General features: G+C 49.9%; 1 protein-coding gene across 9 annotated transcripts in view; it reads left to right on the top strand.

Moving 5' to 3' along the window:
* Nucleotides 1-23,173, top strand: part of EPB41 (erythrocyte membrane protein band 4.1) — a 96,731-nt gene that overhangs the window by 30,852 nt on the left and 42,706 nt on the right. For all 9 annotated transcript variants that reach the window (XM_086626193.1, XM_086626201.1, XM_086626199.1 and 6 more), the window contains exons 2-4: nt 15,237-15,705; nt 18,030-18,260; nt 20,716-20,820. In XM_086626193.1, coding sequence (XP_086482319.1) covers nt 15,244-15,705; nt 18,030-18,260; nt 20,716-20,820 — 798 coding nt within the window. In that variant the 5' untranslated portion in view covers nt 15,237-15,243. The remainder of the gene's footprint in view (nt 1-15,236; nt 15,706-18,029; nt 18,261-20,715; nt 20,821-23,173) is intronic.

Raw genomic sequence — 23,173 nt, 5'->3', positions numbered from 1 at the left:
GTTCCTCTCCTCCTTTCCCGGATGCTGAAGAGAGGACACCACCCAGTAAGGCAGGTGTTTTTTAAGCATTTCTTTTGCTTAGGAATAAGATAATGAAGTGTTGGTGGTGTGGAGTTGTAATTCACTTCTAAACAGTTTCTGCAACTTTAGTTTGAGGAGGTGGAACGAGCTCGGGCTGCTGCGTGTGCGTGCGCCAACGTCCTGAGTGGGAGACCAGCTCGTGACGTTTGTTTCTGGCTTTGCTTTTGACTCTTAAACCACACTTCTTGCCGCTGTGAGGGCTGCAGAAAACAACCTGCTTTCTGGAGCTGGTGTGGCTTTTTTCTCCTCTCATTTTCTGTACTGCCTTGCTAACAGGTTCGATGAGAGTTGTCTCAGAGTGAGCCGAACCCTGGTCAGACCTCATTTGCATGTTCAGTTATTTTTATCTACAGAGGAACAGGCGACATGCACATGGGTCGGGGCAATTCCAGGCACAAGTGCAGGCTTGGATGGAGAATGGATGGAGAGCAGCCCTGAGGAGAAGGACTTTGGGGTGCTGGTGGATGAGAAGCTCAACATGAGCTGGCAACGTGTGCTGGAAGCCCAGAAAGCCAACCGTGTCCTGGGCTGCATCCAAAGCAGCATGGGCAGCAGGTTGAGGGAGGGGATTCTGCCCCTCTGCTCTGCTCTCCTGAGACCCCCCTGCAGTGCTGCGTTCAGCTCTGGGGTCCCCAGCATCAGAAGGACACAGAGCTGTTGGAGCAGGTCCAGAGGAGGCCACGAAGATGATCCAAGGGCTGGAGCACCTCTGCTGTGGAGACAGGCTGAGAGAGTTGGGGCTGTTGAGCCTGGAGAAGAGAAGGCTCCAGGGAGACCTTCCAGCAGCCTTCCAGTACCTAAAGGGGCTACAGGAAAGCTGGAGAGGGGCTTTGGACAAGGGTATGGAGTGACAGGACAAGGGGCAATGGCTTTAAACTGAAAGAGGGGAGATTTTGATGAGATCTAAGGAAGAAATTCTTTCCGCTGAGGGTGCTGAGGCACTGGAACAGGTTGGCCAGAGAAGTTGTGGCTGCCCCATCCCTGGAAATGTTCAAGGCCAGGCTGGATGAGGCTTTGAGCAACCTGGTGTAGTGGAAGGTGTCCCTGCCCATGGCAGGGGGTTTGGAACTGGATGATCTTTGAGGTCCCTTCCAACCCAAACCATTCTATGATTTACCTTCACCTTGTGTATATATAAAAAGAACCTGGAGCAAATGCAAAGGAATAAGAATATGTATTTGTTAGAGGAGTGAAGAGCTGGTTGGCATGAGCCGCCTGGCCGGGGAGCCTGGGTGAGCTCACCGATGCTTTTTGCTCTCTCCACTCTTTCGCCCCGGCCTCGTTTGAAGGGTCTTTAGCCTGAACAATGATATCAACAGAGCTTGCAGAAAAGAGGATTTGTGTGGCATTTTATTCCCTTGTGCTGCATGAATGTGGATTTCGGCAATATTGTGTGTCGCTCCTGCTGTCAGCAGCCCAGTGAAAAGAGCAGCTCACTTGTCTGGTATTGCGGCTGGGGCGCTCGCAGCCGTTTTGCAGCGTAATTGGAGCTGGGGCTCTCCATTCACTCTTCAGCACTGGGTGACAGACAAGACCAGTAGGTTTTGAGTCCAAAATACTGAGGATAATAAGGTTTATTCTTAATTTTCTGGCGGTTTTGGTACTCGATAAATACCCGAGCCACGCTGAGTCCCCGTGAGTGTGCGGAGCTTTCAGCTGGGTGAAGCAGCGTTGGGCTCATTGAGGCTTCAGCTGTGCATGAGGCAATAGCACGACTGGGATTTAAATATAAAAAAGGGAAAAATAAGCAAAGCTTCTCCGAAAAAACATGCAGTTATTCATACCGCCTTTGTATTGTCGGGGGTGTGCGCGCGCACGCACATGCTCACGCTTTGAATAGAGTAAGGATTATTCTGAGACCCAACTTGTAAAATAATTATCAATGGGATGCTGAATTGTGTACACAAGACCAGTAGCGTGTCCAGAAAGCAGAGCTAGCCGCAGCTACGATGTATTTTACGATTTATTAACAGGGCAGTATTTAAACCAGCTGCTTTCTCTTTTCTGCACACGCTTTATCCCTGCTAAAGGAAATACTTTGTCTTGCAGGGCTCTCTGTTTTTATTTTTATTTCTAATATTGCAATGTTTAAAAAGTTGGGAGCTCTTTGCTGTTGCCTTCTCAGCTGGATGGTGACGGGCATCGTGCCCGTTGTGCCACGGTGGTGTGTACCAGCACCGGGGGTGTGTGTTGGCACTGGTGGGAGCAGAGAAACAGCTTCAAAGCGATGCCTCAGTTTCCCCAGCGCTCACGCCTGCGGTCTGCCCGCTTGTTTTTACGCCCAGGCTCTCTTTAATGCCTTGGGGGACGTTAAGCTTCTCCTGGGGCTGTGTTTAATGCAGAATGAAAGGGGGAAGGTTGAAAGGGCTGCGAGGGGGAAGGTGTGAGCGGGCTGGGGAAGGGGGGACCTCGGCAGCCTTTGGGAGCAGGGAGATTTAGGAGGGGATCGGTGGGGTGGGATGGGGGAGAGCAGGTCTGGTGCAGCCAGACGGAAGGATGGGAGAGATCCTTCTAGTGCGTCGAGTCTGTCCAGCAGCGTACGGGCTCCTGGGTGGAGTGATGTGTGGATCAGCAGAATTGAACGTGGCTGGGGAGGAAGGTGCTGCGATGCGTTGTTCAGAAACACAAGGGCCATCCAGGAGCACCGGGATGAGACTCGGCGCTGATGCGGCAGTCCTGGTGTGCCGGGTGGCAAAGGTGGGAGTTGGAGGAATAAAAAAAACCTCTGGAGAATTGCTCAAACGTGGCAGTGCTCGTGTTTATTCAGTGAAATCAAAACCTACAAAAGCCCTTCCCATCCCAACCCATCGAGTGCAGAAAGGAAGGCAGCAACCGAAAAGATGCTCAAATGGCCCCCGTTATTTGGGTGCAGCTCTGACCCCCTCCCTGCTGGTCCTGAGGGCGAACGCAGCTTCCTTTTCCTTTCTGTACTTTGAAGAAAGCAACATTTGTGCACAATTTCCTCCATGCAAATGATCCCAACGACCGTGAGCCACCCGAGGGTTGATGCAGGAGCTGAGCAGAGGGTGCGAGGACACTTGCTTGGGTCTCCAGCAGTGGAAAACGCCTCCCAGTGCCGTGTTATCTCCCTTCCCGTTTTTTAAATCAATGCTCTCCCTTCCCCCCCAGGACGATATTTAATATCCTGCTTACTATTTCTTATCACTGATGGGACAGCCTGCGCGCCGGAGCTCGGCGCCGCGTCCTGGTGAGCTATTAGTGCGTTGGGGTGGGAGTCCCGTGTAGTAATTCCAAGCAGGAGCGACCACGGGCACCTCGTGGGATAACGCACTAACGGCTCCGTGGGCAGGCAGAAGGTGTCGGCGTGATTATTTTGGTTCGGCAGCAGAAGCGGTGGTAATAAAGCGCTCGCTGGCTTATTTGCTTTCCCAGAGGATCAAAGGGATTCCTGACAGCTGAGCAACTGGAATGAAGCCTTTACCAAGCTACCGAAAGGCGACGTACCAAAATAACCGGGTTAGACGTTGAAATATCGTCCCTCTCTCCGCTGGGTCAATAGTGAGAATATTGCCTGAAACGGTGACTTTTTTGCTGTAAACTTTTAATAGCTGCGCTGCCGCTTCAAGCAGGGCTTTCTCAGCGTTGTAGTCACCTCGTGCTTAAATCCTGCCAAAGAAACAGGTGCTTTTTTAATGAAAATCGCGTTTCCGAGCTGGGCACGAGGACGTCTCGTTAAAGCATCCGGAAAGTCGGGTCGTGTCGTCTTCCCGTCGGCGACGCGGCGCAGGCGATGCGGGAAAAACGGCGATTTTGATTCAGAGCCATCTCCAGTGAAAATGGCTGTTTGTAAATGTGTTGCATCAGATGTGTCAATGGATGTAATTAAGGCATGAAGGCTGCTGCACACCCCTAATTAAGGGGATTAAAAACGAAAGCTGCCTGATTTCACTGCTGGGTGGGAAAAAAAAAACCACAACAAACAGACAGAGTGGTGGAAACAGCTGGGAGGCCAAGTCTTGGGTTGGGTGGTTCTGTGCAGCCACGTGGGGTACCGAAAGGAGCAGCTCTGGGGAGGACGACAGGGCTGAGCCAATCTGTAATTTGTGCATAATTGGCCACCGAGTGCAGGAGAAGATATTTAATCGCTGCTTTGCGCTCCCTCCCATTTGGTTTCTGTTCCTGGTGGGGATGGGAGGATGTTCATCCCCTGCCAGCCGTGCTGGGATGCAGCCTCCGGAATGTCACAGTCGTGTCGCCCCGTGGTGGATTGGTGTCCCTGTGTCTCCTCGATGTCTTGGTACCTGTCACCAGCTCTTGGCTGTTTGGGATGGTGGTGTGGGATCTTGTTGCATGGAACCAGGAGTGAGATGTGTGTATGAGGTGGTGGACACAGGGCAGGACCTTTGGGAATCCGTGAGGTGCTTTTGCATGCATGAAAGGGGCAGTTATCGAGTTGGGGTTGTTGAGCCTGGAGAAGAGAAGGCTCCAGGGAGACCTTCCAGCACCTTCCAGTACCTAAAGGGGCTACAAGAAAGCTGGAGAGGGGCTTTGGACAAGGGTGTGGAGTGACAGGACACGGGGCAATGGCTTTAAACTGAAAGAGGGGAGATTTCAATGGGATCTAAGGAAGAAATTCTTCCCTCTGAGGGTGCTGAGGCACTGGAACAGGTTGCCCAGAGAAGCTGTGGCTGCCCCATCCCTGGAAGTGTTCAAGGACAGGTTGGATGAGGCTTTAAGCAACCTGGTGTAGTGGAGGGTGTCCCTGCCCATGGCAGGGGGATTGGAACTGGATGATCTTGAAGGTCCCTTCCAACCCAAACCATTCTGTGATTCTGTGAAATCTGGGACAGTAAATGTTGTGTAATGGAAATATTAGGAAGCCATGCTCGATGTGGGCTTTTCCTTAGGCTTGCTAAGAGGAGAGCTACTTTGTTGTGGGATGGGGGCTGCCATGAGGATGTCTCACTAATCCTGACGCTGCAATCTCCCGTTACTGATTTGACTCCAGGCGGGTGTCGCATGCCGTGTGGGTGCAGGATCCCTGAAGGGCTGCTGGGGGAACACCCTCCGCGCGGGAGGTGTTGCAATGCCTGCTCTGATTTTCCAGGAACCTTCTCCTTTGTTCTCCAGCTTGTGAAGTCACCCCAGAGGGAAGGGTGACTTTGGGGTCACTGAGTGCCATGAGCAGGAAAAATGGGAAGAAAACCATCCTTGTGGAGGTGATGTTAGGTGTCTGAGCGCGTGCCTGGGACATGCAGTGCTCTTCTGTGACGTACAATGCTGCATTTATCATGGCAACGTCCTTCTGGGGCCCTGGTGGCACTTGGGTTGACTCAATCAAACTGAGGCTTCACAACCAGCATCTGATTCTTGAGTATGAGTGTATGGGAAAACATCTGGATGGCTGGTTTGCAGTCCTGCCTGTTGATTATCCGTGGACCAGGTCTGATTGAGAACATGGTTGCACCCAGGCTTTAAGTGGCCTTCTGTCCTTGGGCCTGGGCAGGAGCCCGGAGATGCTCAGTGGGATCATCTCCATGGGATGCTTTCCTGGGAATGGTGCAAAGTTTGAATCAAAGGGCAGGTATCCCCTCTCTGCCCTTCTGTGCATGGTGCCAACAGAAGGTGCTCTGCTGTTCCCAGTCTTGAGGCAAGGTCAGCAGCTGGCTGGGGGTCTGCATCCCAGTTTGAATTCCCCATCCCTGTGTACCATGGGGAGCTGCAGCCAGCTGGGAGAGGGTTTGTGCTTCTGCAGGCTCTTCTGGTTTTGTTAGGGGACTTTAATTAGCTCTTAGTGGTTTCTAAAGCTAAGCTGCATGGTCATGCAAATTTTCAGATGGTTAAAGGTTGGCTTCTTTCTGTGATACTGGCAGTATACAGCTCGAGGTTTGTGGTGGGAACAGATTTCTCCTCCTTCCCCATCCTAGTGTTGCTGTATGTGATACTGATCCCTGGAAGAAGAGGAGACTTCAGGAAAGGGAAAATGCCAAAGGGTGGCAGCTTCTTGAAACAAAGCCTTCTCCTTGCTCGGGAGCAGGCGCAGGCTGCTGCTGTGAGTGCGATACCTGCGGTGGTATGTACCCACCCAGTGAAACTCAGCTTTACAAACCTCCCTGCCAGCTGACTCATTCTTCCTGGGCTCGTCAAACCTTTTGCAGCCATCCCAGTCGTGTCTCCAGAGCCAGTGGCCGTGGTGGGACTGGGTCCTTCGTGCTGGTGGATGCTGAGGACGTCTCCAGTTTCTCCATCCCCCGTGTTGCTCTGCAGGTGTAAGTGTCTGGGGCTGGGCTGTCCTGTTGAGAAAACCAAGAATTGAGGAATTTAGTAGGATAAATCTGCAACTAGTCAGTGCCTTCCAGCTCTCCTAGGTGGGGCTGGTTAAACTTTAAAAGTGCAATGTTCAGGGCTTGCTGATAATTACTGTAAAGATAATTATCCCCTTGCAGCCCCCGTCTTCCCTGCTTGGTGCTGGATGGTTGCAGTGAGCACGGTAGAGCAAAAACCTTGTAAATAAACTCAGCTTTGCAGCTGGCGGGGACTTGTTAAATCGTCAGCAAAACTCTCTTGCTGCTGCCTCCGGGCAGAGCCCTGTAGGCAGCGGGTCCTGGGGGGCTGCGGGGTCTTGTCGAGGAGAGAGAGTCTCCTTTGCATTACATGTTTTTGGAGTGTTGGTGTCAGGAGAAGGAGAAGCAACGGCTGATCTACAGGAGCAAAGGTCTGGAAAGCAGCTTAGGGTAGCGTAGGTGCTAACTTTTTAAAATATCCTGTATGTTCAGTGAATATAAAGGTAAACCCGGCTTAAAGGCTGGGCTGAGGATGCTTTCAGGGAGCTTTTACCTGGGCTTGGTGGAGGGCGAGCCTGGCATGACCCGAGCCATGCCAGCCCTTCTGGAGAGCGCTTCCCTTACTTTGAATGTCGTGCCTTTATTGTGCAGCTGGTCACGTAAAACCAACTGGCGCGATAGGTTATTTTGAATGAATTTTGGGTGTTGTGCCGAGGTTATTTTAAATGAATTTTGGGTGTTGTGCCGGGGTTATTTTAAATGAATTTTGGGTGTTGTACCGGGGTGTGGCAGATGTCTTTGAGGCGCTCGGATGAAGGCGAATTGTATCACAACCCTGACTTACAAATCAAGCGGTCCAGCGCGATGTCCCCGGCACGCAGCAGAGGAGCAGCCCGTGCGTGTCAGCCGGAGCCCTCGGCACCCGTTGCAGAGCAGGAACAGGCAGCAAAGCCTGTTCCAAGCTTTTTAGCATCAAACATCTCCCCGGCTCTCGGCGCTGCAGCCGTACGTACTGGGCAGGTGCCCCGCGTGTGCGCACGGGCGGTATTTATCTATCCGGCAGCTCGTTATCAAAGGAGCGTGCGGGTCCCTCTTGGGTTCTAATTACAGCTTTGGTTTGGAAACAACCAAAGAGAAGACGACAGAAGCAAAAAGCACTTGAGCCCTGTGCTTGAGAAACTGTAAGGAAGGAAAGCGAGCCCCGTTGTGCTAAACCTTGAGTGGAAATGAGGCGCGGTGTGAGTAAACACATCTGTGCTCAGGCAGGGGGGGAAAAAACCCACCCTCATGAATAACGCATGGCAAAAATCCTCCTATTCCGTGGATTGGGATCTATTGCTTATTTCTGCTTAACTGTTGCTTTAGAAAGCGGCGTGCTGCTGGAGGAAGGAGGCTGTTGTCACGCGCGGCGCTGGTGTTGCCGTCTCTGTTTTGCTGTCGTCACCACCCGGAGTATCCCTTCGGCGCAAAGTCAGGAGTGGTTGTGATGGAGTGACCCACGGTTTTGATGGAGTGACCCACGGGGACGAAGCCCTCGCATCCTTGGCTTTGCTCGCTTGCTCCTGGCGCTCTTGCGAGCGCGCGGGCTGCGTCGTTCCCGCGGCTTTTATCTGCACAGATTTTTGGCGCCCGCCTCGTTCCGTGCGTGCCGAGCTGCCCGCGCTTCCTCGCCTCTGCGGAAGGTCGGTGGATGGAGCGGCCCTGGGGGATGCTATCTGCAAAGTGCAGGTGCCGGAGGTGCCGGCGGGGTGGGGATGGGTGCCGGGTGTCCGTCCCTCCCTCCGCGAGGTCGGGCAGATACAGGCTCCTTCTGCAGCAGAGGGTTTCGGTGAGGCTGAGCTCGCCGTTCCCTCCGCAGGGAATTTGGTGCGGTCGGGTGGTTTGGAGACTTGTTTCTGCGGAGGGAGAGCTTTGGCAGGTGCCGTGTGTTCGGGGTGAAATGGTGTTTCTGCTCTGTTAAAGCCGGGGACGGGGACCCCAAGAGTCACTTCTGCTGCTCACTATGGGGTAGGAAGCAACACTTGTATTAAACCAATGGTTTTCTTAGTCTTTTTAGCAAACTATGGATCTGCCGCTGCGTTGCGGAGGAGGGATGGTCTATGAGCAGCTTTATTTTGGTGGCAGCCTGGTGCACGCGCCTTCCCCGTGGCTCTATTCTGGGTCCAACTGCTCTGAGTTCAAGTGAGTTTTCTTAACAGGTCCCACATGGGCAGCCTTTCCAAACCCATCGCTGTAGACAAGGCTCCGGTGACAAGTATGTGTTTTCATTTAAATTTCAGCACTTTACCGATGAGCAAAGCTCACGAATTCCTGCGTAAGGAATTCTGTAGCATCCAGGAGGATTTCTGAGGATGCAGGGGAGGAGCTCCCGGCTGCCTTCGGTTGTAATGCACTTACTGCTCCATTTAGTCAGGTCATTTTATAAGCCCGGTCTTCAATTTGACATAAATGATTTGCTTTCAGCAGATGGTGAGCTACTATTTTTTGCCCTCATTTAAATAGGAAAGCTGAACGATACCAGAAGATGAAAGAGGGGCACGGTGCTGCTGACATCCAGTAGATTACGAGGGCTGGTCTGGTGAGAATTAAATCCGAGCAGTTGTAATGTGCCATCTGTGTTGGGTGGTTTATTTTTCCCCCGTTCGATGAGGTTCCTGAAGTCTCCTGTTACCCTCCGGGTAAGGCAGTACCCGGGTGACAGCATCCCTTTTGTTCAGGACCCAAAGTACCGGCACAAAGAGATGATGCATGTTAATTTTAACACGGGTTATAAAATGCCAGCGCTAATTATTCCTCTAATAAAATACATAAAATAAATTTTGAAAGGTTCTGTTGCTTTACAGTAGAGTTGTTTGAATTTCTTACTGAGAGGCTTATTTTACTGCCTTTGAAATTCTTATTTTGTTTGAAAAAAACCTGAACAAACAGCTCTCTGCTATGTTTTTTTCGAACTGTAGTAAAAGTCACGTGTAGGACACGTAACTGGAGCACACACGTGGGGTGAGTGCTGCTCGTGGCGGTTGCAGTTTCCTCCTCTCCCACCCACAGACGCAGGTTTGTTGCACATGCACCAGATCTGGAAAAAACTGAATTTTCAGCCTGTGCTGTCTATTTCAGAGCAACGTTCTGCGTAGTTTCCCTGGTGAATTGTGCTCTTTTCACACACGTTATGAAATGGGAAGGAACGCGTTTAAGAAAACCACGCTGTTGCTGAAACAATTTGATTTTTTTTGCCTATTTTTAGCAGAAATTCCTCTCTTATCACTGTCTCCAGCTCTTGCTGTAGCAGCAGTGTTTTGCGAAGCCGCGCGTTTTTGGGTACGAAGGTCAAGACTGTTCCAGCAGTGTGATTACCATTATCTGGCGTTGGGCATTGCTGCAAAACGGTTTGTGTTTCTGAGAAACGAACCTTCCCGCTTAACAGTCCTTTTTCTTCTCTCTCTGAAAGACTAAAACATTGGGAATTAAGTCAGTTATGAGCCGTAAATCGTTTTTTCCAGGCTTGGAAGCAGCGATAAGTTAGATTTTACTATTACTACGCTTATTCGTGTGCCTGAATAAGAGAGACTGGAGCCCGCTGACAGGTAGGAGACAATGACAGACACTTATCTAAATATTCACGTTTCTTTGAGCCTCCGTAACTTCTCAGGAAACAACCCAAATGAGCAGCATCGTTATTTCCAGGGAACTAATGCACCATTGCTTGATGACAACCTTCTGGGACGCAGGTGCTGCGAGTGAGTAATCCGTCATCCTCCAGGCTTTCTCGACAGGCAGCCGTAGGGATCTGCTGAGTTACTCTAAAACCTGTGTTTTGGATAAATCGGCTGGAAAAGGGGAATGGATTGACTGGGAGGGTGGTTGTCTTTTGATGTCTGCAAGAGCAGAGATCGTGGAGTGGTGTGGGGTGGAAACCCGAGTTTTGCTATCCTCTACCTGCCAGGTATTAATTAGTGTTGGATCGAGCCATGGATGTTAGGAAGAGGATGAGCAATGAGCAATGAATCTACTAAAGTCTGAAACAGTCGCAAGGGGAAGGGGGTGAACCGCCCTCCCTCAAAAATCCTCCAACCTCAACTACCAGGGTCAGAGAGCCCAGCAGAAGGTGTGAAAACACACACGTTGAGATGTAAACATTGCTCCTTCTAAGCCTCACGTCTGTTTTGTTTAAAGGATTTTGATGTAGGAGAGCAGGGTGAGTGTGTAGGTGACAAAGAGCCTGCAGAAATGTTGTGTGCTCCCTCCAGCCATGCCTTTGGACAGAAACAGGGGTGAGGGTCTCAGGATATTTGGGTGGCTGGAGGGTCTGCTGTGCCAGGGACAGCAGGTTCATAAGGTGCCCGTGTCGTGGTTTGCTTTGACGTTTGGTGTTCAGAGTTGCTGATACCTTTTAAGAGGAGATGAAGCTTCCTCTTCATCACCAAAGCACTGACCTTCCCCGTGGTGCTGTGGGACACCAGGAGGTCCAGATCCTCTTCTGGGTGCTGATCTGGTGCAAGTGAAGGGGGGGTGCTGTTGGTGGGGAGGTCAACCTACGGTGTGGGTCTCCTTGGGGAGGGGAGAAGACAAATAGACTTCTCCCCACAGGCTGCTCTGGGAGTGTTTAATTCCCTTTTCTTCCGATTGCTTCCTGTTGCTCAAGTCTTTGCATCGGGAGTAGGAGTAACGTGTTCTTAAATTTAAAAATGCTTAAATATAGATATGTACTTAACTCTTGTCTGATGAGATTTTTACTCTGAAATCTCTATGTGGGATCATATCGAAGTTTTGTTCTGTGATTTGCTTATTTCCGTGGCATTAAACGCCTTCTCCACACTAGACCTGCGAAGAACCTGCCTCCTTTTACAGGCTGTCTGGAGTCGAACCCTCATCCTCTGCCAAAAAAAAACAAACCCCAAAGCTGGCGTTTACAAGCGTGGCAGCTCAGAGCAGGAGGTGAGCAGCACTGCTTGGGTGCTCCTACCAGAGCAGAGCATCCTCCAGTGTCCCGGGAGCTCCTGAGGCACCTGCAGACTCTGCAGAATTTGCCTCGTGAAATAACGATGGAAGAAAATTTAAATAAAAAGCTGTTTGTGGTTTGGCTGCGGGCAGTGCTTTCTCCAAACAATGAGTTGAAGAGCAGCGGAGCGGGAACCTCGCTCTTCGTATCAGCTCTGCTGTGGGCTGGTTTGGAAACAAAACACGACTTAGCAAACATCTCCGTGCAGCAAAGGTGCTTTTTTTTTTTTGTTTCTTAAAAAATAATACGGCCTCTGGGTTATGTTGCTTGCTTACAAATCTCTTTGCTTTTGATCGATAGCTTAGTGGAAAAGATTTCTGAACATAAAACTTCAAAGAGAGGGAACCAGCTGTGAGCCCACGCGTTGGAGAAGCACGATCAGGTCTTGCAGCAAGATGTTTGCCTGCTCTCAGTGAGTTATTGGTGCTGGCAGCTAACTGCTGCTATGAAATGTTTATTGGGAAGGGAAGGGCTCGTACGTGCCCGTCTCTGCATCTCCAGCCCTTCCAAAGGGATCCAGCTGAGCTGCCGTGTGGTTCCCTGGGGATGGAGGAAAGATGTGGAGATGTTTGCTCATCACCAGCGAGACGCACCTTCCCATGCCAGGAAAGGTCCGTGACTGCGGCTTTGAAATCCAAACAAGTAAACATGTCTTGTTCCAGAATTGCTGATGTTTAAAGAGAGAAAACTACATCCGGAGGAAATGTTTGTTTGTGGACTGTCCCTCTTGTTTACTGCAGCTGATAAGAGCTGCTCTTCAGCTGTGCCCTCCCCACAGTCGTCATCTCAAGAGCTTCGAGTCTGCCTTTTTATGAAGAGCAACGTGCTTCCGATGCTGCGTGTTTTGATAATGATTCCTACAAATGCATTTATTCAAAACAAACGCGGTGGGAAGCAGCTACAAAGCAGGCTGCTTTGGCAGCTGGTGCAGAAGGGAGCTTGCCATTGTCCTGTGTTTCTGGTGGGACAGTCTTGCATCGTGTCCGTCCCTGTGCCGGGGCATCGTGGGCTTTGCCCTGGGAGTTGGCCGTGATGAATCCGTCCTGCATCACGGCCTCGGGGTGATGCGTGTTTTGCTGAGCGTAGTTTGTTGCCCCCCGCGCTGCCTTGTAGCATCTCCAGGAGTTTTTGGAGAGCTGTCGGGAGCGTGAATTGGCTGCGTGGTGGCTGGGGTGACTCTGCAGACAGAGCCGGGTGCTGCCACCGGGGCCAGGGATCACGGGAGGAAGGGAAACAGCAGCAAGAGCTGCGGGGGTGAGACGCCTGCGTGCTGCCAGCTGCAAACCGATGGCGGCCCCATACCCCCCCATTAGCACACAGCCTCTTCAGAAGCTCCCCTGAACCGAGCTACGGGCTCTGCTCGTGCCGTAATCCCTCTCTGGCCCCGCTAAACCAGTGGAAACCTTCATTCTGGCCCCACGAGTCGGCAGCATCCCACACTCTGCTCTTGCAGCTTCCAGGTGTTTGCTGTATGGGGTGTGCTCCGTGGGCAGCGAGCCCGTGGTCTGAGAGCTCTTGTGCCTCATGTGTGATTGGATTTAACTCGCTTTCCCTTCTCGCCGGTGTTTCTGGTTTTGGGGAAGAAGAAATCCAGCGCGAGCGGCGGGCGTGAAGCTGCTCCCTCCTGGAGGGTGGTGGTGGGAGCCAGCTGGGTGCTGCGTGAATCCGCCATCGCCTTTCGTTTAACTGGGATTTTACAGCTTTCTTGCAGAGCCTGTTCTGTGATAATCCTGCAAAAAACAAACTCCTGCAAGACTCCTGGGGAAACGTGATATAATGCCCAACTGACAGCGTTCTGGAGAAATACCCTTGGGTGCTCTCACTGCCTTGGTTGGGCTATGCCAAGCTGTCCTGTCTTCTCCTGGGCAAAGCACCAGAGGAGGACAACTGATGCAGCGTGGTTTTCTGCACATCTGCATCTCCGTCTAGCTCGGAGCTTTGCCACATCTGGGTGTCAGCACCACCTTTGCTGTGCCATGTCCCTGGTGCCTCAGGTGCCTGCAGACGCCCGTGCAGGCTGTCTGCTCGGATCCCTGTTTTCTCAGTGCAGGTAGAAAGCTGCTGTTTCAGTGGCCTCCACGCCTCCGTTGGGTTTGGAGAAACCCAGAGTAGCTCATGGAGGGGAGGATCACATGTAGGGTGTGATGCTGTAACCCTGGCTTCTGCAGGAGACCGGCCTAAAACGGGTCCTGCAGCTCCTCCCCACAGTGGGCTGGTGGGGCTCGTCCAGGTGAAGAGGTTTCAGAGAGCCCCTGTCCCGAATAACGCACCTCTGAATGGTTCCAATGGGAGCACAGACCCTGTGGGTCACCATCCCTGCTTTTCCAAAAGCCCTCCTTGAAAAAAAACCCCAAAGAAACAAAACCCCAAACAAAACAAACCTTGTAAACTCAGGAAAATTGCGTTGCTGGAGAGACAGATTCAGTGAAGGTCTCTAATGCCGCTTTGTGTTAACCACAGCTTTGGCAATAATATTAAGCTTTTGCATTAAATCATAGAATCATAGAATGGTTAGGGCTGGAAGGGACCTTCAAAGGTCATCTAGTCCAACCCCCCTGCAAGGAACAGGGATATCAGAGTACTTTGGAAAGTTAGGAAGACCTTTCTCTTCTAAGCACTCTGGTTATTTTGGCAATCAACACGAGCTAAATTAAAATCGTTGAATGCAATAATATGTAGGCGGGTGGCATCTTAAAATGTTTCTTAATTTTAAGTATGTATTTTGAGGAAATGTTTGTAATGCCAAGGCTTGGGCTGGGGGGATTGAAAGGCATCTTGGATTATATGCTATTTGCTCTGGGTAAGCAGTGGCAATTTATTGCTGCAGATACATGTGATGCAACGGGCAAAGATTAGTTCTATCCTCTCTAAAGCATGATTATTTTGGGTCCTCTTTATACCTTAAATAGATATTCTTCTCATGTGATTTCCATCTTTTTGTGTCAACAGCCCAGGCTAAAGTTGAAATAAACATTGCATCAGCTTAATAGCACAGGCTCTGAAGAAATCTGCTCTCTGTATGGGGATTGTTTGGAACCCGTTTCATTTTACATTTTTCCAATCTTCATGCAAAGAACTGATGCCTTTTCTGTTTCACTGGACCTTTCTTCTGCAGATCAACGTAGTTGATCAACACTGATCGATCCCATCCAGAGCAGAGCATCAGTGTGGCTCATCATGTTTAAATATCCCCCTTTTAGTTCATGGTGGGGATCTGTGGCCTCTTTCAGGGACGTTTAGAAGTGAGCAGCTGTCAAAATTTGTTGTGGCCGTGCAATTTTTGACTGTCAAGCAGCAGATTTCTCCTTCCAGGTGCAGTGTTGGAGAAGGATGCTGTAATGCCGCAAGCCATCGCAGGCTGTCTCGGGTTTTGGCATGGCGTGGTAGGAGGAAGGTTGCCTGGTCATGTGTGTGTCCTCATACAGTTGAGCTCGGTGATCTTAAAGGTCTTTTCCAACCTAAATGATCTCATGATTCTCATCTGCTTCACTCTCACAGCCAGTGCTGCCAGAGGGGGACAGAGACTTGGAGAGCGAGAGGACCTCAGGGCAGCTCTATGGAGCAAGACCCTCTGCCATGTCCTCCCCTTTCCTTGACCTTGTTTCTGTTTTTTAATCATTTGCTCTTGTCAGGCTGCAAGCCTGGTGCCAGGGCGATCAGCAGTTTGGAGTCAGCGTTGTCCGGGTGGTGGGAGATGAATGGGCAAATGTCAACAGAGATGTTTCTATCAAAGCAAACCTTTGCAAACTGATTTTTTTCCTCTTAATGACTTTGTAGGCTGGAGTTGGCAGGACAGGGTGGTGTGACTGGGGACCGTGGTGTATCTGTGCTTGAGGCTTGGTTTGAATAGCTTAATGCAGGTGTAAATACTGGAAAACTGTTGATTGAGACGTTTTACACCTCTGTTACAGCATCATCATGACAACAGAGAAGGGTCTAGCGGCGGACGCCGACAACTCGGAGCAGCAACAAGCGAAGGAGGAGGAAGGAGCTGCTGAAACACAAAAGCAAGAAGCTTCCCTGGAGGAAGGGGCTCAGCAGACGTCAGAGGGACAACCTGCAGTGGGGCAGAAGCAGAAGGCCTCCAACGGTGATACGCCCACACACGAGGAGCAGAGCAAGAAGGAGCGCCGCACCTCCGAGGGCCGGGGTCTCTCCCGCCTGTTCTCATCCTTTCTCAGGAGGCCCAAGTCTCAGGTGTCCGAAGAGGACAAAGACACTGATGCTCCTAAAGAGGCGGGAGGTGACCAGAAAGACCCGGGATTAGGAGCCAGCCCTGATGAAGACATCCTGGTGAAAGCCCCAATTGCAGCTCCTGAGCCTGAGCTCAAAACAGATCCATCACTAGATCTGCATTCCTTGAGCAGCGCAGAAACACAGGTAAAACACCCTGCTCCGTGTGGTGTGCTCCTTCTGTTCTTGAAAACATGTCTTTTCAGCCAAAACTGTAAGAACTTCTTATCCTAGGATGGTAAGCTTGATCAGAAAAACTCATGAGATACTAAAAAGGCTCCTGTCAGCTCCCTGCGTTGCATCACATACTTCCCAGTCTTGGTGTTCCTTTATCACTCTCCTGCAAAGTACCTGCTCCAGAGATTGTACTAACACTTCACAGCATAACTCAAAATGCCCCGTGCTGACTCGTTACTCTGCTGGGGCTTGGGAAGTTACATCAGAACCGGGGTCCAAATTCATAATTCACGACAGAGCGGTTGCTCGTCGGGATGTCCTTGGTGTGTGCGGAATAACAGTAGGTCAGTGGCGTGAGGTGCGGGGTGCAGAAGGACCTGAATTTGGGAAAGGGTTTCTTCAAGTTCAAGGAGCGCAAGCGTGGCATTTCAGGACTTGGTCATCTGTTCAGTCTGGGCTGGTGCTGAGCCTGCCAAATACAAGAATTTTCTGCTTATGCATCATGTAGACAGGGATTTCTGCCCAGCACGCGGGCTGAGCCCAGCTCCCGGTAGCCGTCTGATGTCTGCTCTTTACAGCCAGGGTCGTTTTTTCATGCCAAATTTACAGTTTTTGAAGCATGGTGGAAACTGAGGCAGAGACATCCCCGGGAGACACTGACGAAACTGTAGCTGGTTATTGATTTGGGGTGTTGGATGCTCTCCCTTACTCCTCGGATAACCGCAGCTCTGCTGTTACTAGTGCGGCTGCCCGGAGTTGGAGAAAGGCGGGTGTCCCTTCTCCGAGATGGGGATTTCTGACAACCCAACCGACCTGTGTGTATTGCTGGAGTCACAGCACGTTTGTGGTGAAGTCTGGATTACTTATCCTGCTGCCCAAAGGTTTGAATGTGCTCCAGAGAGGTGCTACGTATCTGCAAACTCTGACTTTTGGAGCAGTGCTTCACAAGTTGGAGCGTTGCCAACTGTAGGCACTGTAAATCCACCTCCTTAAAATGTCAAAGTTGGAGAGAAGGTAGTGAGGAACACCTTTTCCTTTCTTTTCCCAAGTTTCTGAGCCTGTGAAAACCATGGGATGATCTCTGCTTGTGTTTTGTACCTCGGAGGGAAACTTTGATGCAATTTCAGCCCAGAAACTGTGTCTTCAATAGGAAATGCACCATTTCTTTCTCGATTTGACTTTGATTTGCTGCTTCTGAGTGTTCACCCACAGCTTTCCTTCATCATGGGCTGTTTGTTTCAGATGAAGCATTTGCGTTTTTGGTGGGTTTTTTTTTTTTTTTTTAGTTCTTATTTTAGACCCGTGTCAGTGGCTTTTTGAACTGTGACACTCGGCAGATATTTCTGCCGTGAAAGCATTTGCCTGTTTGATAAATGCTGACCGACGGGCATTACGAGCTTTGACTGATTCCCTGCTCCCGATTGTCCCGGCCCTTCTGGAACAGAAGTCAGCAGCTCGTGGACATTATTTAGTTTTCAAATACCTCCGTGCAGTTGTGCCTGGCTGTGATTTCATGAGAAGCGATGGGCTGAAAAGACAGGGTTTTGCTCTCCCTCTGCCGCGGCTGCGTGCTCCGGCTGCGTGGAGCCACTTCCAGCACTTGTCAGAGCCTGCCGTGAACTCGTTTAACCTGCTGAAATGGCAGTGGGGAAAAAAAAAACCCAACAGCTTCTTTCCTCCTCCTGTCTCCAGACTGCAGCTCTTTCTGCTATTTCAGTGAATTAAACTGGATTGGGAAGTGCTTCAGTAGGCAAAGGGAGAGGGGTGTGAAGGCTGCCTGCCCTTTTTGGTGGCAGAGAGCTGCTCGGTCAGCTCAGACGGCTGAGAAATCTCAGCACTGACCCCCCACTTTTCGTACCACTGCTGCCATACTGATGGCACTGGAGCAAAGCCCACTGCCCAGGGCGGCAGCGTGGGGGCCCGTGCAGTGGGTGCGCTGGGTGTCTGGCCTAGGAGGGGAAAAGCTTCCCAGTCCAAAAGGTGCTGTCGTTAAGACTGTGAAGATTTGCATGATGTAATCTGCCCTGATTTCTCTAATCAACCTTTTTTCCTTTTTTATTACATCCTTTATTACATGAAGACCTGAGAATGACTTGAAGAGCTTTAAAAATTAACATCATAACCTTGCTCACCCAGGCTGCTCCTCCAGGTCCCAGCTTATGTATTGAACTCAGATCCTTAATTTTGGGGTGAGATCCCAGCCCTACAGTGCACCTGTGCAATGCTTATTTCATGAGATGTTTTTTTTTTCTTGATATGTCTAAATTGCAACTTGGGTGATGTGGGGGTTTCAGCCTGCGCAGGAGGAGAGGAGGGACGAGCAGGAGCCGGAGAGCAGGGACCTGGGGGACAAGGAAGGAGGGGAAGCAAAGGAAGAGTGTGCCAAGCCAGAGCCAAAACAAGAGACTCCGGAGGCCAAAGCAGAGAAGGATTTGAAAGCTTCCCAGAGAGCAGTAAAAAGACACAGAAACATGTACTGCAAAGTCGTCTTGCTGGATGACACCATTTTTGAGTGCGCCGTGGACGTAAGTACCTTGGGGGTTTCTTTCTGCTTCTCCTCTTTTCCCTCTCCCTCCTCCTCGTGAAAGATCACCACAAACACTGTTTAATAGGGGTTTAGTTTGCTGCCAGTGAATTGCATGACAGGCTTTACTGCAGAACAAACTTGCTGTGAGATATAACACCTTATTTAGTGTGTTGTAAAAATCTCTGAGTGCTTAGGAATCTTTTTTTTTTTTTTTAATTGTTCTACAATTTCCAGGGTGCCTTGTTTCATAAAGATGGGGGAAAGTGTTTGTTTGGTTTTTTTTAAGAAAAAAAGAAGTTGCCTTACTTGTTGTTCATCTTCTCTCTTTTTTTATCCCAGACTAGAGTTTAGGTTTTTGTGTGAGGTTGGGGTTGTCTAAATATTTTCTCCCCCTTTCCTTTGAATAAAACGGGTTGTCAGGTTGATTTGTGCTTTTCTATTCACCCAAGATACCTTCCCCTATCAGGCTGTTGGCTAACATAACTCCTGGAGCTTGGATGTAAAGAAAAACATGCTGTGTTTAGCCTACAGTTGAATATATTTGCAGTAAACAATTTACAATTATTATGTTGACTTACAGCCCTGCAAACCCCTTCATCTGAGAGCTTTTCTTCTCCTTTATTTTGTGCATTCCCTCAAAGGGCTGTCTTGCTGTCAGGGCAATAAAAAGCTAGCAGAAATCCCCATTTCAGTATTGAAGTACTTGTCCAGAATATTAATAATCCGGTACTTACCATTCGAGCATACTTCCATCAGCTTGTTTTTTCCCCAGTCCCGCTGGCTAAATGGGCCAGGAGAGGGTATCTGGGCACAGGGCTCCTTGGGAAAGCTGTTACCTCGGGTGATCCTGGGCAAGTAGGTCAGTGCTGGCTGTTTGTGTAATGGCATCGCTGCTGCTGTGGCACGGGATCAGCTCGGAGCATCGCCGCCCCCCTCGCCTTCCCCTTCGCCGGGGGATTTTGTGTGCGGCCCCCAAAAGGAGACTGTTCACAGAATCACAGAGTGTCAGGGATCGGAAGGGACCTCAAAGGATCATCTAGTCCAATCCCCCTGCCGGAGCAGGACCACCTAGATCAGAAATGCTGGTGACAGCTTGCCGTGGCTTCGTGCCTGAGTTTGCTGGGCGATGTGTTCCAACGCCGGCAGGCTGCACGGGCACGGGTGGTGGGAGAGGTGGTGGTGGTGGTGGTTGGTCCTGACTTGAGCAGGACGTTAGAAGGCTCTTTCTGTAGGTCCAGAGGGTCGCAGTGGGCACTGCGGAGAGGATTAGGAGGGGCCGCTGTGTCGGTGGGACCCTCTTGACTTGACAAGTACCCTTGGGTGTAACCCCGATGTAGTCCTCCTCTGGCATTTTGAGAATTTATTAAGACTTAATTGGGAAGGAATTGCAAAGAAGTAAGCAAAGATCAGCACAAATGCCTTTATCTGAGAAGAATAAGTGCTTTCAGGCATCCTTTCCAATTGACAGCTGTGGAAGGTTTTTGATCCCTATATATCTTTAAGTGCCAATTCCTTGAGAAATATCCAGGCTATGCATGCCCTGTGTTACCTATGGAGTCATACGTGTGCACTAAGGACCTTACAGCTGAAGGACAGGAATAAAACCAGGCTGTGGCCTTGGATCAGTTGCCATGCAAATAAGACTAAAAGCAGAGATGCGGGCACCAGCGATGCATTAGTAAAGCTTATTTTGCGTTACTGGGACCGCACTTTCTTTTTAGCAGAGCCTCCAAGAGAATTAGCTCCTTCTGGTTACCATAGTTTTGTGCCTCGGGGATGTTTTTCCTTCATGCTTTTGGACTAAAAGGGTATTTGTTCCTGGGGCCAGTTCACATCTGCAGGATTTGGGGGGAAAAAAAAAAAGGAGATAGGAATGCTCAAAGTGTGTTTCTGGAGGCAAGAAGTTGTGTGCTAAGCAGCTTTCAGTGCAAAAGGCAAAACTGGGTTTCGTCAGCAGATCAGGTTGATAAAAGGCTGTGGAAGTGATGGTCTTTTGTGACCCTGCTAAGCCAGGTTGTCTCCAAAATGAGGACTATAGCAGTGAGTTGTAGCAGCAGTGTCATACCCCGTGTCAATCGTCTTTTGATCAATGCCTGATTATCTGGCAGCCTGGACCTGGGAGATACCAGTGCCGTAGATGTGCTTTGGGAGGGAAAAACCAAACAAATCCTCGATGTTTATCAAGTTGTGTTGAGAAGCTCACCCTGGGGGGGGCTTCAATCACAAAGCTGGTGGTAGCAGAGGGAGTTGCCGCAGTTCCCATTGCCTCTCTGGTTTGAATTTTTATGCCTAATGTTGCTCAGAAGTGGCCAGGACATCTGATTTTGAGCTACTCAGGACCTTTTTGGCAGTGTACAGTGTAGTTTGTTTACGTTCCCTTTCTCCCCTCTCCCGTGAACGAGGGCAGGCAAAAACCAGCCCATCCTACAGAATTTCTTTTTGTCTATTTGCAGAAACATGCCAAGGGGCAGGATCTACTTAAAAAAGTCTGCGACCACCTCAATCTCCTGGAAGAAGACTACTTTGGTTTGGCCATATGGGACACACCAACCTCCAGGGTAAGCAGCTGCTGTTGCGTGGTGCCCTGCGCCTGGGCAGATGCAGCTCTTTTGAAGGATCATCTTCCCTGGGGAGGAGGTGGTGTATAAGCTCTTCTTAAAACTCCTTTTGGTGTCCTTCTCCAAAAAATTCTTAAGAGGATCATCACAGAGGCAAAAATTGTGAATAAATGAGTACAGGAGTGTAGATTTTAGTAAAAAAGCTACGTGAACGTGGATCTTCACCTGGAGAATATTCGTTACGTTACTACAAAACGATGCTATGAATTTGTAAAGCTATAACTCAAGGAGTTAGGAGAAGATAAGGCTTTTCTCACTCTAGAAAAGCAGCAGGTTTTTTTAATTGCAATTTTAAGAAGAAGTTAACTACTCTTAGACTGTAGAAGATGAGCCTGAATGTTTACACACTGCAAGGGGGACTTGCCAGTCCTGGAGCCTGTGTTCACCAGACTGAGCAGGTGTAAAAGCTGACTGCCCTGGCACCGGCGTCATTTTTTGGTAAAATTAGTCAGAGCCATCCAGAGCAGTTTCGAGTCGAGGCTTTACCCTGTGAAAGAACACGTGACTCTTCACACCAAAACTCTTACTCATAAAGTTTTAGTTTAAGGTCTTTGTTTGATTAGACTCAAGTTTTGTCTTACCTCTTAAACCCTTGGTTACGCTTTAACTCAAGCAATTACTCAAGCTCTGCTTCATGACGTTAGCCAAAAGTATGCTGAACTGGAATCGAGAGCCCACTTCTATGTCCTTCAGACCGGTGACGTTGTTCCACGTTCTGACTATTCCCATGTTTCACCTACAGCAGTCGCCTGTGGGTCGGGTTACTGTGGCTGACAGACATTTGTCATTAAATAGTTAATAATTGCAAGTGTGAATTTTTAATACACAGGCAAAAACACCATCCCATGGCGATTCGAGGCAGGCAGAGCTCTGTCTTGGCTTTGCTTTTCTGTCACTGGTGTCTTGCTATTTACTTGTATGTGAAATTTGCTTCCGTGCGTATAACCTGAGTTTTTTACTCTAGGAGTTTGCTGTGTTTGCAAAGGGAGGGGTAGGTGTGCTTGTAGATCCAAGTAGGAGCAAAAAGTGTTTAGCTGGAGCACCTCAACTTCTCACCCTGGTGCTGTGGGTACATCACTGCTGCATCTCCCAGACCCCAGGACTCGCTTTTCTCGCGTTCAGACGTGCTGGCGTCGATTCTTCCGAAAGCAGAAGGATGCTCCTCCTTCCCCCGAGCCGACAGGACTAAGGGGCTGTGAAGGTTTTTAACCTCAGGGACTGAAAACAGTTTTGTCAGATTTGTGTCCCAGAGCTGGGAGCTGAGGAAGGTGAAGCTGCTGCCTGTCAGCTTACCTCTAGTGCAGAGTAGGCTGCTCGGTGGAGTCTTGGTTTGCTCTGACGGGGGAAAACACAATTTTTGGGGTTTTTTTTGGGGAATCTTTCTGGTAATGTTTCATTGAACTTTGAAGTCTGAAGCTCCATCTCTCTCCTGCTGTAACTTCAAAGAAGACCCGACACTTAGTTACTGATGCACAGGTAGAAATGATCTTGATAGGAAACCAACAGATGAGCTTCTGTGCGGAGCAGGCGGAGATGCACGTGTGTATTCCTGGACAGGGAAGGGTTATTTTCCACCTTGATATTTAGGGAATAAACCTTCCTTGGGATGGGCATTTTCCCACATGGGAATAGCAGAGGATGACAGTGGGAATAGGAGATGGTGACAGTGGGTAGAGCAGCTGGTCAGCACCGAAGGAGCTTGATGCTCACGCTGCTCCGAAAGGGAGGGTTGTTTCCCACTGTTTCACGACACAGAGTGGATAAAAGTGCCGTTAATTGCTGTTCCCATCATTGTCTGCTGGATGAGGCAGAGTGAGTGCCGAGGATGCGTGACTGCACCCCGGGCTCAGCTGCCCGAAACCCACCCGTGGCCACTGCGGTGGCGAGCAGTCGTGGCACCGGTGTGGACGTAGAGCTGGCTCTAAAAAGACAGCAAGTGGCATGTCTGCCTTTCAGATGGGTTTTGTAGCCCCAGTTTTGTAGGTTAGAGGGACAAGCATATAAAAAGATAAGATTAAATATAAGTATCGCTGTCTCCCTGCCATGGAGTTACGTGTCCTTCTGGTCAAGACAGATTAGCTTGGGGGATTCAACGAATTAATGCCTTTACCTCGGGAGACCTGGATGTCCAAATCCTGCTCAGGGCTCGTGAAAATGAAGAAGGTGGTTTAATGTAGCCTCTCCAGGAGGGCTGTTAGCACCACATCGTCGCCTTCAGCAGGGCAGACCCCGGGAAAGGCTCAGATTTGGTGTGCCAGGAGTTGCTCAGACCATGCTGGCAAAAGCAAGAGTT

This window comes from Tauraco erythrolophus, chromosome 24, assembly GCF_009769465.1.
Source record: "Tauraco erythrolophus isolate bTauEry1 chromosome 24, bTauEry1.pri, whole genome shotgun sequence".
Classification (NCBI taxonomy): domain Eukaryota; kingdom Metazoa; phylum Chordata; class Aves; order Musophagiformes; family Musophagidae; genus Tauraco; species Tauraco erythrolophus.
This window is presented reverse-complemented; position numbering and strand designations above follow the sequence as displayed.